We start from the raw sequence: 18,738 nt of genomic DNA on the forward strand, positions 1-18,738 counted from the left end.
AAAATATAAAGCTAGTTATAGGTGCTTACTTTTTCTTTAAAGCCCTTATTTTTTTTGTTTTTAGTGCTTATTTTTTGCTTTTAGTGCTTTTTTTTAAATGAACGCGCAATTTTTCCCCGTACCAAAGCCGAAACTAAATAAACAACTTTTCTTCCTAATAAAAAATGGAATGTCAGATGGTGAATCATACTCCCGGAAATAGCTTTTTTCCCTTTCTCTGCATTAACATAACCTTTGGTGTATGCAGAGAGTATAGACAGCTGCCCGTCGTTCTGTTGGTCAAAGAATTGCGAAAGCAGTAGAAAATTCTGGTACATTCGGCATTCTTTTCCTCCCACCCAAATACTACACACGTTTGAATTTCTATCAAGATCTTAATAATTTGAATTCTCGTTCTGCTTGGTCAGTTCATATTCATGTTTATTATGATCGTTATGCTTATATTATGAGCATATGTATGAATGTTTATAATAACATAGTTGCAGTAACTGCTGAAGTATAGTAAACTTCCAAAAATTGGTTGTGTTTTAACACAGATTAGCTTTCTAATTAATAATACTCGGAATGGCTTAAATAAAGGGAAAGTAATCAAATAGTCAAAATAATTCCATTTTTTTTGGCCGATACATTATACAGTACGAAGGTTGGGAGGATCTTTCATTTCTCCGCAAAATCTTGAATATTGAAACTGTTACAATATTGAAACTGTTACTGTTTTGCTGCAAAACAAGCAACGGACCTCTTTTTTTTTTTTTTTTTTCTGGTCACTTTCCAATCTGGATTGAATAGGACTAAAAGGTCTGTGGTCTACCAACCCAAGCGAAGAATGATTCTATTCTGGAAATTATTTAACGCAGTCTGTTGAAAATTAGAATGAAAAAACACCCCAGATTAGTAAGTCTCTTTTCCTTTATTTAGTTCTTTATTCTCCCAATACTGGCAGCTGTTGAATCCGATTGCGTAATATCATGTAGGGAAGAATTACGGTGCACGTATTGTGCAATAACGATATTTTGCAGAGATAATTGATTTTGATGTTCGGTCCGAGATTTTTTTAGGAACGCTTAAAAGAGTTTTACTGTGCTTGCTAAGCAGAATATTTTTCTGTTCCATTGGTTTGTTTTTATATGATGCACATATCGAAATGTCAAAAGCATTTATTTAGCGGAAAAATCTAAAGAATGGCTACAGTCTACCCCCCTCCACTCTTCTTTTTCAAGTTAGGCTCGACTGCCCGAATATTCGCCAATTTTCAAGTATGCGGGTAGTTAAGCTTTTACTGTTAAAGGATGAATGCATGAAGCAAATTTCTGTCTTCTGATTTCAGAAATGTTCCTCTGTTTTACTTAAATTACTTTGCTTGCAATATCTGTTAAGGGAAAACTGATATACGATGAAAATTTAGAAAATGTTCAGAATTTAGATTTAAATTAGTTAAATAATAATATGAGTGGAAAAATAAATTGTATTTATTATCAAGTTCCAAGCGAATAGAATAAATATGCCTTATTATTATTTATTTCCTGTATTTTTAACTGAAATTTCATCATTAAATCTTGTAATATAGTTTAGTTCTGCATAGTTTTTTTTTTCCCTCTCATTGTAAGCTAGTTCTGTAAATTGAACTGTTATTTAAAATTTTAAAAAAAGTAATTATTTTCCATGGTTGAGGTAATGCTTATGCTCTCTTAATAAATACTGCATTTCTCATATTTTAAATTACGAGTCTAATTTTTGAAGTTATGCAGTTGTGTATAATGTAATTAGACAGATGCTTATTTTTTTTCTTAAAATGTGCTTGAAAAGTGCTTATAGGTGCTTATTTTTTTAACTAAAATGTGGCTATGAACCCTGATATCTTTAGAATTTCTAATACACAGTCTCGCACGCTGGAAATAAATTTTTTTTCCCCCCCATACAATTTTACCGTTGCTCGCTTTGAAATTGTTGAGTTTTTTAATCAAAAACTTGTTGAAGTGTTACAAAATATGAAATCGATAATAAAACAAATTTCAAATTCCAAATTGAGTGTTCCAGTTGCCCATATTCGGTGGAAGATTACGCTATTCAAAATTGCATGACTCTAGGTACCATTGTTTTATCACAGTGCAAGAAACATATATATATACATTTATGCAGATTCTTCATTATTTAATTTCTTTAAATATAACGCAGGACGATAATATTTGGTAGCAACAATTTGAAAAGTCAACAGACATTTATAGTGAATCAACACAAAATGCCAAAACAAAATTAATAGTCCTTTGGGCTAATATATATATATATATATATATATATATATTAATCTTTACATAGAAATTATATCATGTTATAGATTTGATATATTTTCTTTCATAGTTTATGATAATGAAAATTTGAAGAATGCCATGTCTTAAGCTCATTACCAGAGAAGATGAAATGGGAGATTTTGTATATAATGCATTTGTATCAAATAGTTATAATAACTTTTTTTTTATTTATTATATTTTTTATTGGTAATATAGAGCTTTTGATCTGAATTCTTATGGTCATCTAACCCATAAAGATATGATAGTTGGTTTGGCTGCAATGAATCAGTGTACTCAACATGGAGGTCCACCTGCAGAAATCCGTTGCCGTTACATTTTTCGTTTTTATGACAGCAACAGTGATGGCTTCTTAGAGAACAGTGAATTTCGGTAAGGAACTCATTTTGTTCAAAAATGGCCCATTTAATATAAGGTTAAGTTTGATATTCTGCTGTTTTTAAAGTAATTGATTGATTTCTTAAAAATTTATATCCATTTTTACATTTTAAATTATAAATTTTCTAATAAGTGCAAAAAAGGGGGTGTTATAAAATTAGATTTTATTTAAAATTTATAAAATAATTAATGAACTAAAAAGAGCAAAATAATTTATCATATAGGATAGTGGGAGCAAGAGATTAAGCAGTTCTCTCTGAAAAATTCATCAACAGTTTTATATTATAAATTATAAAAGTATGTAGCATCCTTGATAAATTTATAAAGGTAATGGTTTATACTTTTAGCAGTGCAATTTAATTCCGTTATTTAGGCATCAAAGTTTTTATTATTTATTATAGAAAATCATAGATGAATTTTGAATATTTTTATTTTTGATATAATTTTCTCAATTTAAAAAAGAATTTCTTTTTTCAATTTTTTCTCAATTTTTAACTTTAATCTCTTGTTGCCACTGTATGATACAATATGTTTTCCCCATGTGTAATGTGAATAGAACCAATTTCTCTCAGAAAGTTCTCCATGAATTCATTGCTTCTGTTAGTTCCTCGTGGCTTTGCCATATCCAAATAACGTAAACTATTTGAGTTAATAATCCAGTAGCCTAATCCTAATAATCTAAATAACTCCTCTAAGAAGCTAAAGTTTATTAGAAAATATTTTTCTCCTTTTAGTTCATTAATTATTTTATAAATTTTAAGCAAAAACTTTTTAAAAATTTTTATTTTTGTCTTTTTAGTATCATTGATGTATTACAATGATAAATTTCATTTAAAAGTTAAAGTGTTAAATTGCATTTCAAAGATTTCTTCTGCTTTGTCCAACAATGGAAGAGAGTTTTAATATGTTCATGAAACAAAGATCTGTGTGAAAATATCATTTCGAAATTCAGTTATAAAAAATCTGAATCAAATTTTGGAAAAATCTCTTTATCACACTTTATTGTCATCCATAATCAGTGTGAGTGCAAAGTGTTAGCTTGATGGCTTCTCAGGGAATAGTTTTAAAAGAGATGTCAAAGTTTTGACCATAGTGACAAAAACTAGAGTGAGTTAAATAAAAGTTTTAAAAAATGCAGCTAGTTTAAAAAATTATTAAACAAAACTGTAGAAAGTCACCTAATTAATATATTTTATCATTCTTACTTTAAAAGGGGGTGAAGAGTTTTTTTAATGAACTTTAAAATTTTCAGTCTTTATAACAGATGCATTTAAGAATGTTAAAGTTCCATAAAAGAATATAATATTATGCACCACAATAAAATTATGAAAATCTCAAAATGAAATGTTCAGTTAATTTTTTTAAAATCATTCTTGTTTTTAAAAGAGGGCAAAGAATTTGTTTTTTAGTTTGGGAAAAGTTCAAAATTTTGTAACTGATGTATTTTAGGTATTGAAATTTTAAAATCATAAGCATCAAATTGTCAGGAAAATCGAGCAATTTTCAAAAATTCACAAAAGAAAAAGCAAAAATTATGTTTAAAATTTGACATAAATCTCATTTAAACTTTTTTTTTTAAACTTTTTTCCCCCAATGTTGCAGAGAGTAAATTTTTGAGATTTTTAGTTTGCTTATTGAACAAAGGTTATGTTTGAAAAATTGTTTAAATGTTAAATTGAAAAAAAAAAAAAAAAGTCAATCAAATTCTGGAAAAAATTGCATCACCACACTGCATTTTCATCCATGAACAGTGTATAAAATTTGAACTTGATAGCTTTTCATGAAGTAGGTTAAAAATTAATGGCAAAGTTTTGACCATTATGACAAACACTATGAATGTACTAAATTAAAAACTTAAATATATTAGTTTTAAAATAATTTTATTGCTAATATTGAATTTTTGAGTAAAATTTTTTATCATAAATTATGCTTTAGGTCTCTTCTTTCTGATATAAATCGTCTGAAAGGCATCACAATGGATGAAGAAGCTCTTGATAATGCTGTTAAAACCCATTCCAAGTAAGAGAATCCAAAGAAAAAGAATTTACTTTTAAAATTCAATATCTTCTCATTTAATTTTTTAAACCATTTAAAAGTTGAGTTTTTTTTATGAGTACATCCAATTCAGATTTTGGGATTATGATTCTTTGACTCAATTAAATAAGCTGCCAAAATAGGCCAGAATTTGAAATTTAATTAATCTTAAAAAATGAGAATTTTTTATGGTTATTATTTTATTGAATTTCCCAACAGAAAAAATAGAGTAAGTGTATGGTGATAAAAGTTTTTAATACATACAGCACAAAGTCCGTAATCTGGACTCGTTGGGACTTTGGCAATTCCGGATTAGGGGTTTTTTTCGGATTATAGATCATCAATTTAAATCTGGTAAGATGGCATGCAGAAATTATACAATTAAAAATATGAAACCGTAATTTATGAAATAAAGAGCAATTATGATCTAAAGGGTTTCAAACATTTTTTTTGTCAGCTGAGATGTCATTTTGAAGAACATGTTTTCTCCTTAAAACTAATCAAGTGTGACAATCCTGCAGAAGAAGCTACTCTTAAAATTGAAGACTTTGAATCAGAATATCCCTTGGATCTACCTGAGATAGAAGCTCGTGACTCATCTCTAGATCACATAATTCCTGATGTAAATGACTTGGATGAAACCCAACGTCTAAATACAGATACGATTGACCAAAATTGTAAAGGATGTCCAGACCTACAGCTTGAAAATACTCCAGATTACGAAGATGAAGGCCAATCTGTTACACAGATACAAGACGTTGTTAACAACCTAGACCCTGAAGTTAAAGCAGCAGCCAGACATCCTACCCATGGGAGTGAGAGAGGTGAAAAAAGAAACACCAGAATTCCTAAACGTTTCGAAGATTTTTATCTGTACGATGCCCAAGAGATACGACAATCTGAAGAAAAGGACCCAGTAACTCTAAAAGATGTCCTGAAATCACCCGAAGCTGACATGTGGTTAAAAGCCATGGAGGAAGCCAGACATCCTACCCATGGGAGTGAGAGAGGTGAAAAAAGAAACACCAGAATTCCTAAACGTTTCAAAGATTTTTATCTGTACGATGCCCAAGAGATACGACAATCTGAAGAAAAGGACCCAGTAACTCTAAAAGATGTCCTGAAATCACCTGAAGCTGACATGTGGTTAAAAGCCATGGAGGAAGAAATTCAGAACCTCACTCAAGCTCAAACATGGGAACTAACTACTAAACCAACAGGAGCCAAGATAATACTATCCACATGGTTGTTTCATAAGAAAAAAGACGAGATTGAAAACTGAGCAAAGTTCAAAGCCAGATTGGTGGCAAAAGGCTATCTGCAAATACCCGGAGTGGACTTTCAAGACACCTTTTCACCAGTCATCAAACTTAAATGTATAAGGTTACTGCTTGCCGTAACTGCAGAGAAAAAGCTAGAGGTTCTCCAAATGGATGTGACAGCTGCATATCTTAATGGAATTCTAAAAGAGGACATATATATGGCACAGCTGCTAGGCTTCATTGAGAAAGGGAAAGAACACTTTGTCTGCCACCTGAAGAAAAGCATTTATGGTCTTGGACAATCAGGACATGCATGGAATACTTGCTTGAACGACTTCCTGATCCAGTATGGATTGAAAAGATCAAATGAAGACCCTTGTATTTACTTTTGTCATGAGAAGAACATCATAATTGGAGTTTATGTTGATGACCTCCTGATAGATGGGAACATGCTAGAGATAAATGAATCCAAGGAAAGCATCAAGAAAAGGTTCAATGTCAAGGACCTAGGTCCTGCAAGCCATATCTTATCCATGCAAATATGCAAAGAAGAAAAGGGATCAGACACACTAGATCAAATCATTTATGTATCAGAGATCCTAGAAACATTTAAAATGACTGAAGCAAAATGTGCATCCCCAGCATATCCAGCTTCTTATATTTATGGACCCCAGCATAAAATATAAGAAGGTAGATGAACAACAGTGGGAGGAAATCAAAGAAAACAGCAAGGAAATCCCTTTCAGACAAGCTATAGAAAGTTTCTTTTATCTGACTTGTGGTACTCGCCCAGACATGGCTTATTCTTCCACCTACATGAGCCAATTTAATGAAAAAGACACTGAAGAACACTGGAGCGATGTGAAGCACATTCTAAGATACCTAATAGGAACATAACACAGAAAGTTGGAGATTCCAGAAAACAGGTGAGCCACTTCAAGTCTACTCAGATGCTGACTGGGGAGATGACAGAACTGACCATAAATCTTACAGTGGTTATATAATGCTACTCGCAGGGGCTCCAATCTCATGGTCGAGCAAGAAGCAACCCACAACAGCTTTGTCATCGACAGAAGCAGAGTTTGTGGCGATGTGTCACACTGCCAAGGAAATCCTATGGATTAAAAATTTGATCAAGGAAATCTGTAGTGAATTAGCTGCTTCACCTCAAAAAGTGCTAGTCGACAACCAGGAGCAATATTCCTAGCCAAGAAACATGTTACTTCTGAAAGAAGTAAGCACATTGATATTAAATTTCATTTTCTGAGAGACCTAGTGAAAGAAAATGTGATTGCGTTTGATCATGTCCCATCCAGCGACAATCTCGCTGATCTCCTAACTAAGCAGATCTCGAAAAAACTTTTACGTGAGATGAACTATGCCAGGACTTGCACGTAAAAATGATCTCCTTCGAAGTTTGTGACTGAACATAAACCATTATGGTAGTAACTGTGTAGAAACTTGACTTAAAACTCCAGAAAGAAGCCTAGATACTAATTTTTCTTAATTATTTCTATGTAAACATTGTGTTTCCTAATATAACTTAATATGTCTTTATTTAATGATACAATTCATAAGTAGAGGTCAATAGTGTTTAAGCATGTAATAGCAGCTACATTGTTTTTCTGTAAATGTGTACAACCACAGCATGATTAATTTTTTATGGAAGTATGTAAATATCTTGCACATAGTGTAATTGGCAAGGAGGCGTGCTAAAAAAAATAAGATATGCATGCCAATCACAATATTTACTTAATGTTAGTTGGCAACAGCAGTGCTGTTGTCATGTTGTCCTTATCTGATGTGCATTACTGTGGTTGCTTGTTTCCATGTAACCAAAATATTACCAATGTATTTGATTGTTCAACCTGGACTATGTCATTTATTTAACATACGAATAATTTAAATTTTAACAATTCCAAAATGGTGGTGTTTGAGCTCTGAGCTGCTGCTCCATGACATACCAAACGTGCACTATTGGGTTAAGATCTGGTGAGTTAGTTCGCCAGTATATTAATTGGAATTCATCTTTATGCTCCTCGAACCACTCCAACAGAATTTTAACCTTATGATATAGGGCACATCTTGCTGGAAGATTCCATTTCCAGTTTGGAAGACAGATGCCATGTAAGAGTGCAACTGATCCACAGTTATATTCAGATAATCGGCAGCTTTCATGATTGCTCATGGGAACAACCCATAAAGCGTAATACCACCGCAACAGCCTGTGTACAACCTGCTGTGCAGGCACAGAGCAATTGTTTACCTGGAAGATGGCGTACAGACATGACCATTGATGTGATGAATGAGAAATCATGTTTCATCTAACCAGGCAACAGTCTTCCACTCTTGATGTTCCCTGGGCCCACTGTAGGCATAGTGGACAATGACACTTGGTTAACAGAAGCTCATGAGTGGGACATCTGCTGTGCAGTGCCATATCCAACAGTGTCTGCTGAACTGTATGTTCCGAAACACTTGTACTTGGACCTGCATTGTATTGTGCTGTCAGCTGAACCACTGTCTGGCACTGATTTTGTTGTACCAAGTGGGACAGTCTCTGATGTCCCCTTTCTTTGATGATGTGTGGAGTTCAACACCTTGGCATCTACTACTGGTTTCATCATCATTTATCCACTTTGCATAAATGCTAACAGTGGCAGATCATGAACAACCTACCAGTCATGCAGTTTCAGAGACACTCGTTCTGAGTCTTCGGGCCATTACAGTCTGACCTCTGTGAAATTCGCTTAGATCAGCAGCCTTTCCCATCACTCACAAAAGTAAGTGCAAGAAGGATTCCTCACCTTCTCCAGCAGTAGTTAAATATTATTCTCACTTAATCACTTACCCTCCATGTCATCCAGGTGAGTTTATTGAAAAATGTGGGAGTGGTCATAATGTTTTGGCTGGCTGCTGTATATGTGTAATAAACACATACATTTGACATCATAATAATACACTGTCAAACACAATAACACCTACATTTGATATCTCTGCTTTCAAATGTGCCATGAATGCCAAGTTATGGGGTACTTATGTATTAATGCAATCACCTTGATGCATTTTGGCAATCTTTTACCAATGAAAAGGTAAAAGTAACTTATCGGATGTGAGTTGGTAGATTTCACAAATTGTTTTAGAAAGATTCTAAAACTACTGATATTTATAATCAGTTAAACATTATAAACATACAAAAAGCAATTTAAAGTACATATTTTAATAGGGAATAATAAGAAAAATGTGATACATTAAAAAATTTTAAAAATTTCTGTAATTTTTTGTGCTATTCTTTTCCCAAATATGCAGCAATCTCGTCTACATCAGCTGTCTATTAAATGTATCTTTTCATTTCCTTTAGAGATTTTTGGGCAGAATTCTATATTCCTGCAGAAACTTTATTGAAGTTTTTTCTATTGCTGGCAAATTCCACAAATTTCAAAAAATTTTGAAATTAAGGCAAAAAATATCATGGTTTGTATAAAAAAATGGTTGGAACTTGGAATACAGCATAAAGAATGCACATGAAAATGCCAGCATTGCTTGACTAAAGGATTATTATGGTCATGGTTGCCTGAAGAATGGTTATGTTCATGTTGCCAGAGTTTGCCACATTCTGAATTTGGCGAATTTGGCTCCACATTTGGTGACTTATGCTAAGGTGGTTGTGACAACACGCAAATATCGATTATGGTATTGTTGGAGCACCATCATTTGTAACTGACGATATTTTATTCAGAAAAATTTCTTTCTCTCCACCCCAAAAACTTTCATAACATGAAATGGGGATTCTTCTTTGGCATTATTAATTAATTCTTCTTTTCCCATATGATGGGAAAGAAAAATTTTCATTGATTCATTCAAGGGTTACGAACATGTAATATTCTGAAAAGTGCTTCATGCAAATTCTGGTGACCCTGACTACTATGATTGATTCGAAACATCATTTTTTCTCTGAGGTTAAGTGATATTGGTGCACCTGTTTGTATGAAAAATTATATGGATATCCAGAGGGATTCAATGAAAAACTCAGGTTTGCGACTAAGAGCCTTTTCAGGCTAATAATTTTGACACTGAAATTAAATATCTGGAAAAGTTTTATGAAAAATGATATGGATATCCAAAGTGATTCAATGAAAAACTCAGGTTTGAGACTAATAGCCTTTTCAGGCTAATAATTTTGACACTGAAATTAAATATCTGGAAAAGTTTTTTGCCAAAAATATTAATGTATATATTGCATAAAATAGGTAAAAGAAAACTGTTCACTCCTTCTGAATTGTGCCTGCATACCTCTGAATTGTGTACCACAGAAAAAAATTTTACTTCTAATATGCTTACTGAAGTTTTAGACTCCATTTTCTCATATGATATCCAGCTGAAGACTTACTAGAGCAAAAGAAAATGTGATCAGATTCTATTCCATACAATATTAAAAATGATCTTTCCTTTATTGGAGATGAAATTAAACATGTATTTAGTGATCTTAAAAAGAAAGTGCCAATTCCAGATGTCTTAGATTACAATATAATTAAGATAGCATGTAAGGCACATTTTGAATTTTTCTTTGAAATATTTCCCAAAATGTTAAATATTTCCCAAAATTTTCAAAAAAAGCAAAGTTACATTTCTTAAAAATATAATGAGCCTGTACATCCTTAAACTTTTTAGTCAAACTGCCTTTTTCTGCTTTATAAAAAACTATATAAAGAACTTATCATCACTTGAATCAAATATCATATTAAAAGAATCAAGTTTTTATCAGTATGGATTTCACACCAAATAAATGACTAAATACTCTTACTAAGATAAAAAAAAGTAATTCATGAAAATAAAACAGCAGGAATCCAAATTGCTGTCTAAGCTCAGATGTTAAAAGCACTTTTTGATAAACTTTGGTGTCCAGTAATAATAAAACAGCTTAAAGAAACACATTGCTTATTGTATTTACTTGAAGTTATCATGAACTATATAGGAGACTGTGAATTAATTATCCTAAAATAATAATAAAAAGGAAGCAAACAAAAGGTTGTCCTCAAGGATCTTGTTTTGGTCTTGTAAAATGAAATATCATTTTGAACAGAATTTTGTTAACTGATTGGCCAAACTATACTACTGCAATGACTTATGTAGCTGATACAGAATTTGTTGTTAAAGATAATAATAGAAAGAGCAATCAGACAATAATTGCAGTGCTATTATCAACTTATTCAATACACTGCATTCCAAATACAAATTAGTCATTTCAGGAAATAAATCTTCTGCTCTAATAATCAGTAAATATGAGGGGAAAATGAAGCATTACACTGTATTCATACTCAATGGAAAGAGAACTGAATGTGAAAATGAGAATTAAAATATTTTAAAGTTAGATTGGATTTCCCATATTAAGAATTTAAAATGAGAACAAAGTTGCAGATCACATTAAAAGATTTCAGTGCATAAATTGGGGTTTGAACCCTATCTATATACAGAAGTAATTATATAGCATTGTGATTGAAAAGATTGTTACTTATGTAGCTGTTGTATGGGCATTTTCTGTGCAAAACAGAATGTATTAAAAATCTACTAAGCATTCAGCACCCGTTTGCTCTTTCACTGATTGCAGTGCTTGCCATACTGCTTCAGCTATACATTTTTTTGGTGTAATACTTCAATTGTTTCAGTAACTGTGCTTACAAGGATTACTTCCATTGCACAGCTGAGTACAGCAGGAAGCCATTCTCATAACTATACTATAACTCAAAAGGCAAGTAAGCTATGCCAAAGAAGTATTTTGCTATGAAAAAATGCACAACTTCAGAAAATATTTATCTGACATGTAAGGACATATCTAAAAGTGTTTTCATTGCTAGAAATACTAATGAAACAAACTGCGAGCATTTATTGGTATTTACATATAATCACAACCACCATAGCAGAAATCACCAAATTTTCATAATGTGCCAAACACAGGCAACCATGCTCATAACATTCCTTCAGTCCAGTAACATTACCATTTTCATATGCTTTCTTTTTGTTTTATTCCAAGTTTTAATGGTTTATATGAACAAATCTTGATATTTTTGCCATGTAAGAAAGTGCAGTAAGCTTTCTGGAAGAATGCAGCATTCTTTCTCAAAATCTCTAAATGGAACAATGATGAAAACTGTTTGGTGGCTAGCTGGCACACAACGCTGCGGGTATGTGCAATTCCAAGTTTGTGCGATTTTCAGATTTTTTTTTAAAGCGAAAATTGCTGAAAACATAGGGAGAAAATTGTAAAAAAAATTTTTGGAATGATTTTCTGAAAAATATACTAAAATACTTTGTGAAAAACATAAACTTTATTTTTTTTTTTATGTATAGTATATTTTTATTTAATAATAAAAAGTTGCATTTTAAATTGCTAAAGTGTGTTGTTTTTTGATATGTAGATCAAATAGGTTGCACTAATATGAAAGCATTTTTATTAATAGAAATAGTACTAATAGCTCGAGTATCAGTGATAATGTGGGATGCTTATTTGTTCTATTGCCGGGTGATTCAGTCAAGTGTAATTTGATAGGGCATCTTGACATGACTAAACATTGGGAGGCAAACAATCAGAAAAAAGTTTATGGTAAACAGTAGTTCTGAAATCAGATTAATTGCAGATTATAAGAATATCAAGGAAGGAAAGGGTGTTCTCAGATTCAGTTTAAAAAATGAACTGTCTGGCTAGATCAATCGAATTTATGACAAATAAAATCTGGGATAAATCTTCATTACCATCAAAAAGTGCACAAGTGACATCTTGTGCAGTTTCAAATCCGGAGACAAAAGTATAAAAAGTGCACAAGTGACATCTTGTGCAATTTCAAATCCGGAGACAAAAGTATAGTTTCTCAAATAATTTGTCCTCAAAATAGTGCATGCAAATGTCAGCAAGAACAACTGTGAGAATTATTTGACTAAAATCTATGTTAAACACAAGGTTGTTGCTTTTGCTTCATTTTACATATGCACATTTTTAATAATGTGTAAAAGCAGTTTTATTATTTTAAGTAAGTGATTTTTAAATGATAAAAACATTAATAGGCATTTACTGATTTTAGATGTGAAATCATTTTTTTTCAATTGTTTTAAAATTTTAAATTCATTATAATAGTGGCTTTCAACTTTTGCTCCCTTGCTAATTGATCGTCCCCCTCCATTTTTTCCAAAACTCAAAAAATGCATGTTCATTTATTTAAATGTAGATTATTTTTTAATGTATTTCATAAATTAAACAACAGAAGTATATAAAATTTTAATAAATTTATATGTTTATAATGTTTGTGAAAATTTTCTTAATTTAATTTCATTTTAGAACTTTTCAACTTCAAGGATCTGGAAAACTTACTCTGACAAATTTTCTCCTAACAGTTGGACAGCTGAAATTTCGTGGAACATCATGTCTATTTAGAGCCCCAGAATCAGTAATTTATTCCATATTACATAAAAGGTATGCAGACATACTTTGCTGAACATAAAAAATGTCAGATCTTCAGTGGCGTAAATAATAATAAGATAGTATTTAATGAACAGATTTTAATAGAAATAATGGATTTTAAAATGCCATTTTTGTGACTTTGTTGTTCATATGCATGTGTATCTAATACAGTAGAATTGCTGTTAACTGGCACAAGGTACTTAATTATAATAAATGAAATATGGCAGGTATTGTAGACAATCTGCTATTAATTTTGAATAAAATTTTATCTACTTATAGGGTGATCAGACACAAGTCTTCCTTCTTCAAGAGCAAAAAATATTTTGCTTCTAAAAAAAAAGGATCTTTGTCTGATTGATCTTGAAATCAATAAGAGAGCATGCAAAATTTATGCCAAATTCAGGTTGCGTTTTTGCCTAATTTTAAATTTTACATTGGCATGCTTCTCTTGCAGTTTGAATCTGCCACTGATTAAGTAGTAGGTAATATATTGGGGTAATGTAATAAATTGCCATTGATATTCAAATTTATTTTATTAAACATATAGATTTTTTTATTTATTATTTTTAAATAGAGGTTTCACTGTAATGCAGAAAGAAGAGACTTCATCACTTAAAAGACCACGATTAAGTACAACAGGTACGTTTTTATTACTTGTCATATTTAACTTTTTAAAATAATCTATAATATGTATCCTATTACATATGTTATAATGTGCATTTTGGCTTATTGCATTTTTCATATTATTATCAATATAGTAAAAAAGTGTTTGGATTCCACTAAATCAAACTCCAATTATCTGGATCCTTATTGTTTTTTCTAAAGAAAATAAAATCAAGATTATGGTTATTTTATTGAGATGTTTTAAATTTTTGTATCAATTTAAATAACTAGTAGCTTGCACAGCCTGCTCCCTAAAATAGTTATAAAAAAGTAGAAAATACGAGGGCCATCCAGGAAGTAGATTACGTTTCCGTCTGTGTCCGCTAGGGGCGGGGCTAGCGCGGCCATCTTGGGGTCAGAGCGTTGCGCAGCTCAGTCTGCATCTAGCCGTGCTAGTGAGAGGTTCGTGCTGTGCTCCGTTCAGATACTGCGACGGTTTGAAATGTCTGCGTTAATTGAAAATCCCGCGAGGTGCGCTCAGTAATAAGGTTTCTGACTGCAAAAAACTGTAAACCGATAGAAATCTATCGGCAGCTTCGTGAAGTGTATGGGGACAACATTATCACTGAAGGTGGAGTGCGTCAGTGGGTCATAAGATTTCAAAATGGCCGAACCAATGTTCACGATGAAGATCGAAGTGGGAGACCCAGCATAGTGACCGCCGAACTTCTCGAAAAAGTCGATGCTAAAGTCCGTGAAAATCGAAATTTCACAATAACGGAACTTTCTTTGAGTTTTCCACAAATTTTGCGAAGTTTGTTGCACGAAATCATCAGCGAAAAGCTTGGTTACCCCAAGTTTTGTGCAAGATGGATTCCAAAAATCTTGACAGAGGACCACAAAAATCAGCGAATGGCTGCAGCGTTGAACTTTTTGGACGCTTACCATAAGGATGGTGACTCTTTACTCGATCGCATCGTTACTGGTGATGAAACATGGGTGAAACATGTGAACTGTGAAACGAAATTGCAATCAATGCAGTGGGGGCACACAAGTTCTCCCCAAAAACCCAAGAAATGCATGCAAACAATGTCGGCAAGGAAGATGATGGCGACTGTTTTTTGGGACAGAAAAGGTGTAATTTTGGTGGACTTCCTGGAAAGAGGCACTACAATAAACTCTCAAAGGTATTGCCAAACTCTCCAAAAACTCAGAAGAGCAATTCAAAACAAGCGCAGAGGAATGTTGAGCTCTAAGATCTTGTTGATTCACGACAACACCCGGCCCCACACGGCAAATGTCACTCGTAAAGTTCTTGAATCTTTTAAGTGGGAGTTGTTTCCTCATCCGCCGTACAGTCCCGACCTGGCACCGAGCGACTTCCACCTATTCCCAGCAATGAAGAAGTGGCTGGCTATGCAGCGTTTTGATGACGACGCACAGCTGCAAGAAGAGGTAACGAAGTGGTTGAAGGCGCAGGCGGCCGAATTTTTCGACGAAGGAATTTCCAAGCTCGTACATCGCTACGATAAGTGCCTTAATTTGTATGGTGACTATGTAGAAAAGTAGTATTTGAGTGTGGCTTTCATCTGTATATAATAAAATTTGTTTCCTATACTTTGTTTATTTTTTTATTCCAAAACGTAATCTACTTTCTGGATAGCCCTCGTATATACAGTACAAAGTCCTTAATCTGGACATCCATTATCCAGAATGATCTATAATCTGGACCTCAAAGCCACAAACTTTTTTTTTGCATGCTTTACGCATGTGCATAAAGAATATGCATACATTCACGCGCCCTATACTTCCACAGTTATAACATCGTGGTTCTTTACTCTTATTAGGTATAGCGCATGCTTTATTTTGTGTGTTAGTACTTGAATAACCCTTATTCTTCGTATCTGGAACGCGGATTTTCTCATAAATTTTAAATTTCTCTTTAATTTCAGAAATAGTTTTACACCCATACAAAATAATTTTGTTACTAATTCATGAATCATCAACAGAACTGCGACCGGCTATTTCACACATGGCAATTAAATATTTGGAAAGGGTTTTTAAGTGTCTTTTTAAGTCCAGACATAACTAAATGAACCGCATGTTTTTCTACTTAGCATGGTATTACTTGCGTAATCAGAACAGCTTGGCTTAATGATTTGTTTCTCTAACCATTCCGAAATCTGTTTATCAATTTCACACTGCTCTGCAGGGGGGTGGGCAACGTCACATGCAATAAACTGGAAGTTGATCTGTCAGCACTATCCTCATCTTCAGGGCAGATGTTTTTATTTTATTTGCCTTATAATTCCTTACTAAATGTAGTATTTCATCTCGATATACTCAGTCTTTGATATGATTTAAATCAATTTCCTCATCATTATAAATATCACGAATACACATCAAATAGTTTTCTGGTTGCAATTTTCTAATTTAGACTATGCGTAATGTATGCTTTATGCATGTGCGCATTGAAAGAAATGTTTAATAAAGAAAACAAATAAATATTAAACTTTTTTTTTTGTAAAATTTGATACCCTTTAGATCATAATTGCTCTTTATTTCATAAATTATGGTTTCATATTTTTAATTGTATAATTTCTGCATGCCATCTTACCAGATTTAAATTGATGATCTATAATTCGGAAAAACCCCTAATCCGGAATCGCCGAAGTCCCGACGAGTCCGGATTATGGACTTTGTACTGTAATGATTTTATAGAATCTAATACATGTGATTTAATGGATCCATGTAACAATTGAAATGAATCTGCATTAATTGCTTAGTTTGTAATTAATAGTAGAATAATTTTGAAAGAAAAATTAAATACGATCTTCAGTTTTGTGGAACGACAATACACTAACAAGTGGAAAATAAAAAAAAACAAAACTATTTGGACAGAGGCAATTTATATCTTTTAAGTGACCGAATTTGTTGATTAAATTTAAAAGAGAAATTTATTGCATTTTACCATGTGGCAACACACTACATTTATATGCTGAATTTTTAATCAGAAGTTCCTTAAATCCTCCTTAAATAAAAAAAACAAATTCAGGCTTCAAGGTGCACATATTCAGGTGGAAGGCTGCGTGTTTAAATTTTTTTTGTTTTAGGTACTGCTGTTTTTTGACATATAAGTTAAATTCAAGAGGCAAATATATTGCATTTTGCCAAATAGCAACACTTTTCTTTTTTGTTGCTGAGTTTTCTAATTAAGTTTGAAACATAAATATCTTATGCTTTATGGAATGTCAACACAAAGCTTTTAAATCTTTACATTTTTTTTATCAAAATTCATTGAAATTGCAAAAAATATGAAACAAATTTTTTAAAAAAATTCAAAATTTAGGTTTGAAGGTGCACATGTTCAAGTAAGAGTTCATGTGTATTAAAAATTTGGTGGCTCTAGGTTTTTCTGTTTTTTCACAATGCAAGAAACTTAATTTAGTAAAATGGGTCTATAATATTCAGTAAATAACTACCCTATAAAAATTAATAAAAAAATTATGTATTATTTGTAGGTTTAATTTTCTTTATTTCCCTGGACACCTTATCTCATTACGGGGTAATTTTCAGTGGCCAGCATGCTCACGTGATTTAGCTCCGTGAGATTTCTTTTTGTGGGGCTATCTGAAATTTCTAACGTCCAAAGACCCTGGCTCAACTGAAGAACAATATTCAAGCTGTTATCGACAATCTACCCGCTGATATGCTGGTTAAGGTGGAAAGAAACTTCAAAACAACTATCTCATTGCATTGACCAGAACGGAGGCCACCTTAATGATATTATTTTTAAACTGTAATAAAAAAAAATTAAATGTCTCTCTATAACTTGGAAAAAAATTAAAATGATATCACTTATACTATTTGTGTTATTCATTTTTAAAATAAGGTAGTTCCCTGCCGAACCCTGTATATCTTATTCTGAAGATTTGTTCTTCAGAATTTTTATTTTCTCAGAAATTTAACTGTTTGAAATCATTTGCCATTGACAGAGGATGTTCTGTGGTCATTGATAAAGCCTTTAAAAAATTTCATATTGCCATCAAAGAAGGCATTCCTGTGTTAGACATAACACTGATAACCTTGTCATGCTTCCATTTCATCCTTCTGTCAGTCACAAAATTGCACGGATTCTCCAGAACTTCAATTTTTAAGTCATTTTCTCACTAGTCATCTGTTATTCACTTTTTGAAAATATCGTCTCTGATTTCAGTTGTAGGAAAACTTATAGAACTCTTTTTTTTGGAGGGGGGTAAGGGGGGTATGATTTATATACATCAGCCAAGCTAAGACAATGCTAAAATTTCATATTGAGAAATACAAATCCCATGCCTGAAAAGAAGAAATAAACATAACGTCAATAAAGACCACAGTGGGGCAGTTAATTGTAGTTTTGGCTTTGGTTCTGTGAAAATTATCCACAAGGGCCTTCGTTAGCTAGCAAATTGGATTTCTGTGAAGCCTTTCACATTTGTATTATTTGAAAACGATAAATTTGTGATTTTCTCCCATTTAAATAATACATAATGACAAAATTTAACATAGCTGAGTGACCACATATTTTACATGTTTCAAAGTTGAACAATAATCTATGTGTTCTCTTAATTTGCAGATTAGGAACTCAAAAATATCTACATGCATGTTTTAATATTGTTTGTAAAGCCTTTTTATACATTTTATCACTCTGTTGCAAATTAAG

At 32.3% G+C, this 18,738-nt stretch overlaps 1 protein-coding gene across 5 annotated transcripts in view; it reads left to right on the forward strand.

Moving 5' to 3' along the window:
* Positions 1–18,738, forward strand: part of LOC118198953 (uncharacterized) — a 76,812-nt gene that overhangs the window by 16,822 nt on the left and 41,252 nt on the right. For all 5 annotated transcript variants that reach the window (XM_035370734.2, XM_035370736.2, XM_035370735.2 and 2 more), the window contains exons 5-8: positions 2,505–2,678; positions 4,620–4,703; positions 13,311–13,445; positions 14,008–14,072. In XM_035370734.2, coding sequence (XP_035226625.2) covers positions 2,505–2,678; positions 4,620–4,703; positions 13,311–13,445; positions 14,008–14,072 — 458 coding nt within the window. The remainder of the gene's footprint in view (positions 1–2,504; positions 2,679–4,619; positions 4,704–13,310; positions 13,446–14,007; positions 14,073–18,738) is intronic.

This window comes from Stegodyphus dumicola, chromosome 3 (genome assembly GCF_044657685.1).
Source record: "Stegodyphus dumicola isolate Sdum_Otavi_A_Nest chromosome 3, ASM4465768v1".
Taxonomy (NCBI): domain Eukaryota; kingdom Metazoa; phylum Arthropoda; class Arachnida; order Araneae; family Eresidae; genus Stegodyphus; species Stegodyphus dumicola.